The sequence below is a fragment of the Eleutherodactylus coqui genome, chromosome 13 (assembly GCF_035609145.1).
Source record: "Eleutherodactylus coqui strain aEleCoq1 chromosome 13, aEleCoq1.hap1, whole genome shotgun sequence".
NCBI classification, from domain to species: domain Eukaryota; kingdom Metazoa; phylum Chordata; class Amphibia; order Anura; family Eleutherodactylidae; genus Eleutherodactylus; species Eleutherodactylus coqui.
Window position 1 is genome coordinate 40,061,782 of NC_089849.1, and position 9,324 is coordinate 40,071,105.

Genomic DNA, 9,324 nt, shown 5'->3' on the forward strand with positions numbered 1-9,324 from the left:
TCGATTTCCCATAACATGCTATGGGCATGTGCGGATCCCGGTGCAAATGCCCTATTTGCTGCGGATCCCGGTGCAAATACCCACCACGGATTCCGCAGCAAATATCCATCAGTAGGCAGGAGCCCTTATACAGAGAATAAGCTTTATTTATACTAAAACAAAAACTCCCCTTTAAAGGGTTAAGATTTGCATTAACCCTTTAAAGGGGTTAATTACACATGCATTATATTTGTGTGTAATGTGAGGGTACAGGCAGCTTTATAATTCTACGGTGGTATTAACTTCACCGTGACCTTATTACAGGCTGTGCGGTGAGATCACTTCCTGTGCCTCTCTCACTACTGACAATGTAACAACCGCTTGTAGAGAAAGTTCCAACACGGCACAGAGTGACAGAGCAAGCAGGAAGTTCCCGGAAAGCGTCCTTGGTTGCAGGTAACATGGGTTTGGCCAGCAGGGGATCAGTGTATATATATAGGCAGAAAGCTTTTAGAAGCATGCACAGCTACATCCTCAGAAGCAAAGAAATCCTTACAGAGAGGAGCAGATACTGCAGCAGATATGGGTGGTCTTCTGAGCAGCCTCTACCAGACCCTTATGAACTTCTCCGGAACCAAGGCTCGGATCCTGCTTTTGGGTCTTGATGCTGCTGGAAAGACAACTTTGCTATATAAGCTGAAGCTGAATGAGACAGTCTGCACAATCCCCACCATCGGATTCAATGTAGAGACTGTGGAACCCATCCGTAACGTCACCTTCACCGTGTGGGACGTGGGAGGTCAGGACAAGATCAGAACCCTGTGGAAGCATTACTTTATAAACACAGACGGGCTTGTTTTTGTGGTGGACAGTGCCGACCCTGAGAGATTTGTGGAGGCCAGGACGGAGCTCAGCGCTATCCTGGAAAACGATGAAATGAGAGGAGTCCCCTTCGTGGTGATGGCCAATAAGCAAGATCTTCCAGGTGCCAGGAGGCCCATGGAGCTAGCAGAGGTATTGGGACTGATGAAGGTGAAAGGACAGCAGTGGCATGTCCAGGGCTGTTGTGCTGCCACTGGGGATGGACTTGTGGAGGGGCTGGAGGTCCTCACCAATTTGGTAAAACAGTTTCAAAAGAACAGTTCTGCTTGAAGAACACATCTCTAATGACTAGACTGACGCCTTGCGTATTTGGACTAATCGGTCCATCTTTTCATTTGCCCACTGTTTACTACTTTATGATCCAAGCATGCTACTCTCTGGATAGTTGGCTTGAGTCCATAGCTGGTGGTTTCCCCACAGCAAAGCTGGACTTGCAAGCTACAGTGGACATTAAGAACTTGATACATAGAGCTGGCTGGGAAGGCTTCATCTAACCTTATAGTTCTGCATTGTACCTTTCTAATTGCAATACTGTACTTCACCCTCATAAGAAAGTGTCAGTGAGTGCTACATACTGTATTGCTTATACTACATATCCTGCACCTTTATGTTCCGCACATTGTGCATATATGATGACTGACTTTATGTTTCTTAATTAACTAATGTTAATTGTAAGATTTATGAATAAATACTGTAATTTACTGCGTGACTTAAGAAATATTTTTGTAAGATGCACTCAAAAAGTGGGATAATTCGGCGTAGTGTGATGGTAGAAGCTAGACTAGGGAATGATCGCAAAAAATGCAATCTTTTCCTTTTCTCATAGAAATATTGTATGTATAGATCAAATCTTGTTTGCTAATGACTTAAGGGGGTTTTAGCACTATCCAAAAAAAATTCTAGCTGCTGGGTCTAGCGTAAAATATGCAGTTAAACAGCCTCTGTGACCCTGGCGCCAGCTTCTGAGTGTACAGCCTGGTGGAAGTCAGGTGACCGCTGCAGCCAATTAGAGACCACAGCATCATTATCCTAATTGCTGGCACCATGACACCATGATGCCAGGAGTTTGGTACAGAGACCCTGCGGACTCTGATTGACCACAGTGGTCACCTGACTTCCGCCAGGCCATATATGTGAAAGCTGGTGCCGGGCCCATGGAAGCCAGTCAGCTGTATCACAGGGGGCTTAGGAGAGATGAGTTTTTATTACATGTTGGACCCTGCTACTAGAAAATTTTGTGGGGTAGTGATAAAACCCCTTGAATTAAAAATGATCAATATAGTTTGGGGCACAAGACTATATCGAGCATGAAGAGCCAACACTGCATAAAGAAATACCCACACACATGGTAACGCATTCATTATTGGCCAAGCCAAGCATGCTGCTGAATAACCCCAAACTATTTGCTTAGACACATGGGGAGTTTTTGTCCCATTTTTGGCCATGAAAATCACGGACGCAAAACAGGACAAAACGAAACCATTGATTTCAATGGTTTCATTTTCACTATCGAGATGCATTAATACTATGTGCGAGAAAAGATAGGACTTGCCCTATCTTTCTCGCAAGTGGTTATTCTATGTGCAAGAAGACCTATCTTCCCGCTCTTTTTTCAAACTCACATGCTATAGCATGGAGTTTAAATAGACAAGAAAATAAAAAAAGAAACACCCCACTTGTCTTCTGCATCCTCTGCTCGGAGCACTCAGCTGTATAACAGCCAGGCGCTCCGTGCAGAAAACAGCTGGATGCAGAAGGCAAGCGGGGACAACCCGCTTGTCTTCTGCATCTTCCACTCTGAGCGCTCGGCTGTATAACAGCTGGAAGCTCTGTGCAGAAAACAGCTAGATGCAGAAGATAGAATTCAGCAATCAGCTGTTATCAGTGGAGCAGGCTGTTATCAGCTGGCTGTGCTGATAGGATTCTCTGTGCCTGTGTTCTGCTGTGAATTCACAGCAGGGACACTAGCAGTCAGCGCTGAGAAGAACATCTGACAAATTTGCAAACTTGTTGGGGTGTGCCAGTTCAGGACTAGCCTCCCTGGTTCTCTTCCCTCTATCCCTCCTACCTGTCACCCAGATAGCTGCCTGCTCATCTTGCTCTCCCAAACTACCATCCACCCCCACATCTATAATAATAATAATCTTTATTTGTATAGAGCCAACTTATTCTGCTACTCCAGCGAATGCCTTCTCCGTGAGCAGCAAACCTTTTTCCAGGTTGCCAGTGGACCTTAGTGTTGGAAGCTGTCCATTTAGATCTTGGATCTGGACTTCCAAATGTAGAGCACTCTTACATTTGATACAGCAGTATGCACCCTGTTCAAGGACGGTACTGTTGTACCTTGTCTCCACTGGAAGCTAGGGGCTGACCTGGCTTTGCTGGAGTTAACGCCCCCTGTCATGCCCCTAGCTTCCAAGTGGCTGTTTGTGTCTGTGCTGTCCCATCCCCGGTCCGTCCCCCCCAGCCGTTCAGTGACCACAGTCACTTGCCGGACTGCAGTGCTTTGGCTGGGTGGAGGGTTAGGGTGAGGGTTATTGTTAGGCATGGTTGTAGCTGCTGCTGCCGTCGTGCGATGTGAATGTCACATGGCGCAGCCCTACTTGCTCTGCTGTGACTTAGCTTCCCGCTGCACTGCCATCCCCCCTGCCTGTGGCTGCTGAAATCTGTGTATCGGGGCTGGCGGTCCCGCAGTCACTGTTTCCGGCACCGGCCTCCCTGCTCCGACAATTCTCCGCCGCTTTGCTGTTGTCGGCTGCTGCCGCTAGAAGTTCTGTCAGCTTCATCCCCCTGCCAGGCCTCAGGCGTTGTCATTGGCTGCAGTGCGTCCACGGTGCTGATGCTGCTCCTGCCACTGAAAATGCTGTCACAGTCGGGGGCAGTGTAGGGAGTAGGGCCCAGCAGCTGCAGCCAATCAAATTGTGGGCGTTGCTTGTGGCCATTCACCTTGTCTCCACCCATTCTTTATGGTGGAGACAAAATACAACAGTACCTTCAATGACTGCATACATGGCACAAGGTGTACACTGGACAGCATTGTCAATCATGGAGCACATTCTAAATGGGGACGGTACAGATAAAAATCAAGTAATTAAAGTAATTTGAACAAGTAAAAAATAACAGTACATAGATACAAGGGACTCCCTTCCAAAGTCCCCCGACTTCAAAGTCACTCAATTTTAAGTCTCACACACACTTAAAACAACCGAAGCAGCAATAACTCCTGCAATAAATCCTCTGTTTGGAAGGCATTGAGATGACTGATACAGTTTATGGAAACAGTATATACAGATTTTATGGTTATTAATTAATACCTGTCTTTTAACATCTTTTATTGGCTTTCCAATTACCTGCTAGGATGAATGGAATGATTTTAATTATATGATCAGAAATATGACATCTAGTGGTGAAACCCTGTAACATAGGCCATATACACAGTATTGACTTTATCATGCTACATATTGGTGACATCTACTGGTGGAATTTGGAAATGCAGGTTCAATGCATCTTTTATCATTTATATTTTAATTAATGCATTTTTCAAAATTTTATGCATTTTCCAGGTTCATAGATTTATTAAGAATTGATTAATTAGTTATTCATCTATAATTTTTAATTGATATTATAGCAGAGCTAATATATTTTTATTTATATATGGTATTTATTGCTTGTTTCACTCTGTTTTAGCTTTTTTTCAGTACTGTGTAAAAGTTTTAGGCAGGTGTACAAAAACACTGCAAAGTAAGATTTTTTTTTTTTTTTAAATAGAAGGCGTCTGATTTACTTCAAATTTATTCTGCAGCAGGACAACAACCCCAAACATCCAGCCAATGTCATTATGAACTATCCTTACTGTAAAGAAGCACGAGGAGTCTGGAAGTGATGATATGGCCCCACACAGCCCTGATCTCATCTTCATCGAGTCTGTCTGGGATTACATGAAGAGACAATATGAGCAAGCCGACATCCACAGAAGATCTGTGCTTAGTTCTCCAAGATGCCTGGAACAAACCCCCTGCCGAGTTCCTTCAAAAACTGTGTGCGAGTGTACCTAGAAGAACTGATGCTGTATTTGAAGATAAAGAGCGCTCACACCAAATACTGATGTAATTTAGATTTCTCTTTTGTTCATTCACTTTGTATTTTGTTACTTGACAAAAAATAAACAATTTTTTTTTAAGTATTTTTATTTTACTTTACAGTGTTTTTTTCCACACCTGCCTACAACTTTTATACAGTTACAATGTAACTGTTACATATATATATTTAACTTTCTCTCTCTGGCCTTTTATGAAGATTAAAAGTTTTGGACATTTTTTCTGTTGCATATTTGAGTGAAACTATAGTAAATCTTATCTGTGGCTTGATAAGGTTTAGACAATTAATTGTAAGGGTCCTTGGAAGGAGAGAACGTGCGAGTGACATCACTGCCAGCTCCCTTGCACTCATTCAGGGCTCTTTCCCACGAGCGTATATCGGCCGGCAATTTTGACAGCCGGCTGATATACGCTGTGATCTGATGCATTGGATTCCAATGCATCAGATCACACGGCCGTATTCCTGAGACATAAAACCACCCAGCCGGCCAATATAGCACCGGGCGTTTTTACGTCGGGCCCAAAAGATAGTCCTGGAACTATAGTTCTATGGGAGCCCATGGCAGCAGCCGGAGGTGGGAGGGAGTCTAGTAGCGAGGCTCTCCTCCCCCCGTGCAGGCTCACCTCTGCTCTCCTCCCTGCTCGCTCTTTGCAATGGGAGGGGGCGGGATGGGGCGGAGCTATGGGCCAGCCCGTCCCGCCTTCTCCCATTGCTGGCTGCAGACAAGGGGTGGGATGTGGGCGGAGCTAAGCTACAGCCCTCTCTTTCCCTTATCCATAGCCATCAATGGGAGGAGGTGGGACGGGACGCAGCTTAGCCCCCCCACCCCTTCCATTGCAAAGAACGGGTGGGGAGGAGAACAGAGGTGAGCCTGAGATGGGGAGGAAGGGGAAAGGGGCAACGGCATGGTGACCTCGGCGCATATGCACTCGGGGCCCATGCCGTGTAAATGGGCGCACAAACATTAGAGCTTCTATGCCCCAGATGATAGCCTGCAGTCAGCCCATGTAAAAGGACCTTAAGGGCCCTTTTACATGGACCAATAATAACTCAGACTCTCACTGAATTGCGGTAATCTGAACGATAATTCAGTGTAAATGCTGCCAGTTACTGAACGACAGACAATAATTTGTTTGTTACTCAATTTCAGCAGCCATAAAAATCTAACAACAAATGGCCCTTAAAACAGGCAGTTATTCATCTATGAATGACTGCCTGTTTACTGTGAATGGAGGAGGGTGGGAGGAAGTGATCCCCGGCCCGATCTGCCTCCATTCACTGAGCAATCATCACTCTTGTGTGAAAGCAGAGGAGCGATTATTGTCGGGACAACAATTGGTCGAAGTTGGCATCCCACATGGTCCCATACATGTTCTATTGGTAATAAAACTGGTGACCGAGCAGGCCACGGAAATGTGACAATGTTGTGGAGACATTCTTGTGACACCCTTATGTGTGCAGGCTGATGGAAAATGTCTCTTGGAAGCCGCCATAAGGGGAAACACATGTGGTTGCAGGACATCCTGAACATATCGCTGAACTCTCATTGTCCCTCATATCACTACTAGGGGTGACCAACTGTCGTATGCGTTGGCCCCCAGACCATCACACCAGCAGGGGGCAGTGTGCCACTCCACAGCAAAGGCAGGATTGAGGTGCTCACCCCGAGGTCTCCAGACACAAACACGGACGTCGTCAGTGCCCAAGCTAAACCTGGAATTATTGCTGAAGACAACCAGGTTCCATTCCAGTTTCATCGGTTATGACACCACTGCAAACGGAGGGTGTCAAAGGCAGTACACGTAATGGGCACCATGAGACCAAATGTCCTTCAGCCAAGTGTCTGGAAATGGTTCCGACTGACACAGGGGTGTAACCATGGCGCCCCCTGTCTCTGGATGATGGACAACAAAACTGTTGGAGCTACTCGTGATTGTTGGACGATCAAATGATCCTCTCTACTGGTGGTTTGTCGAGGGCATCCTGAGCCTGGTTGCCTTATGTGTGTGCCCTCACACATCCACTGGTTCCAACACTTAACAATCTGGTCAGAATGGCCTAGGTCCATGATGGCGAACCTATGACATGCGTGTCAGCACTGACACACGTAGCCAAAGTCGCTGACACGCAGCCACCCACCCTGTTAATGAATACCGGCAGGGGCCGTGACTCCCCTGCTGGTATTCACTAACCAGCACTACTAACAGCGCTGATCCCGGCGCACACTGTGATGTCAGTGTGCATCCAGGATCCTCCTCCCCTTGTCCCCGATGTCTCTTACCTGTTGGTTCCGCGGGAGCATCAGGGTAAGAGGCGTCCTGCAACACACTGACGTCACAGTGTGCACCGGAGATAATCGCTGCTGGCGGCGCGCCGGGCACAGGAAGAGCGGAGCATCCACGAGGTAAGTACATGAGTCTCGTGGGGGCAGTCACCGCTGGGGGGCCAGGTAATGCGCGGGGGGGGGGGGGCGCTGTAAGGGGGGGCAGATACTGCTGGGGGGGCGCTGTAAGGGGGACAGATACTGCTGGGGGGGCCGCTGTATGGGGGGCAGATACTGATGGGGGGGCCGCTGTATGGGGGGCAGATACTGCTGGGGGGGGCCACTGTAAGGGGGGCAGATACTGCTGGGGGGGCGCTGTAAGGGGGGCAGATACTGCTGGGGGGGCCGCTGTAAGGGGGGCAGATACTGCTGGGGGGGGCCGCTGTAAGGGGGACAGATACTGCTGGGGGGGCCACTGTAAGGGGGGAAGATACTGCTGGGGGGCGGCTGTAAGGGGGCAGATACTGCTGGGAGGGGCCGCTGTGGGGGGCAGATACTGCTGGGAGGGGCCGCTGTGGGGGGCAGGTAATGCTGGGGGGCCGCTGGGGGGGGGGTCGTCGCTGGGGGGCCACTCTGGGTGGTGCTGTCGCTGCTGGGGGGCCGCTCTGGGTGGTGCTGTCGCTGCTGGGGGCGCTATCGCTGCTTGGGGGCCGCTTCGGTGGGGCGCTGTCACCGCTGGGGGCTCATCATTACTGAGATAAGTGAGGGGGAGGCAGCGAGAGGCGAGGGCCTGTGCTATGGGTGTTTTGGGTTTATTAAATACAGTAATACATTACAATTATACATTTTTGTTATTTAAACTATAAATATCGCAAATTTATGGATTTTTTCTCGAAGTGACACACCACCCGAGTTATGCTCCATTTTTTGGCGAATTTTGACACAATGAGCTTAAAAGGTTGCCCATCACTGGCCTAGGTGGTGGGGAATTAATCGATCTGACCATCCAGCTTTTCACTTTCCAACAATGTGCCCCCTTTCAAATTCTGCTAACTTGGCAAAATCTCTTGGATTGTGTTGTAGAGGCGTCAGCAAGCTCTACACAAGCGGAAAAAGAGGTCTCTACACACAAGGAGCCTCTGAGAGCCTGTTTGTATACTAAGAATGGAACCACTTTTAGGATCTCAGGTGGCTGTTCATCTAATCACTCCACAACTCTCATCATTTACATATCTACTTGAGATGTAACTGCATGCTGAGTTTTGTCACAAAACTACAACTACTTCTTGGTACTTGATATCTTTTTGACAAAGAGTGTAGCTGCCCATCCACTCCCTTGATAATTCCAGGAGAGTTGCTTTAATATGCTGTGAAGACAGCGTGGCATACTACCATTCATCCTAAACATTGTGTGGGAGTATAGACTTCTGTGTGAGCATTACATAGCCAGGACCGATGTTAAACCACTGGAAGTAAACACTAAAGGATCCAATTGAATGACAGCAAGCAACAATATTGCAAATAAAAAAAAATTAAAATTTTACATATATTGAAAAAATTGTCCAAGTGTGCATGAAACAATGAAAAAAGTTTTATTTGCTGAAACCATAATACCCCCTTAATTCATGGTTCCATAGTGCATGGCAGATGTCCATTGAAGGGGTTATCCCACAGGATAGGTGATAAGAATCTGATCACTGAGATTTTCACTGACCCTAAGAACAGGAGTCCCAAAGACCTCTTCTCCTCCTCTCTGCCCCCCCTGCTGTGAGCAGAAGCTTGAATGCAGTGGCAGTCGAGCATGTGAGCTGCCACGCCATTCATTTCACTTGGAATGCCAGAGGTAGCCAAGTACAAAGCACTCAACTATATCTAGCAGTCCCATTGGTGCAGGGGGTTGCAATGAAGAGGAGAAGGGGATTCTGGACCCCCATTCTTAGGCTCAGTAGAGGCTTCAGTGGTAAATGCCCCACATGTTTTGTGAGTAGGTGATAAAAGTCAATTGTAGGATGAATTTAAGTCTAAATGTAAATAAGTGTGACCGGGGAAAGGGCTCCATTTCATCCTATGGTTTGAAGAGATGAAAGGTGAACTCAGGGTGT

At 47.3% G+C, this 9,324-nt stretch overlaps 1 protein-coding gene across 1 annotated transcript; it reads left to right on the forward strand.

Moving 5' to 3' along the window:
* The first annotated feature begins 386 nt into the window (after nucleotides 1-386).
* On the forward strand, nucleotides 387-1,563 carry LOC136587715 (uncharacterized). The gene has a single exon (XM_066586451.1). It carries the CDS (start codon nucleotides 562-564, stop codon nucleotides 1,129-1,131), a length of 570 nt encoding a protein of 189 aa, XP_066442548.1. The 5' UTR covers nucleotides 387-561; the 3' UTR covers nucleotides 1,132-1,563.
* Nucleotides 1,564-9,324: the final 7,761 nt, after the last annotated feature.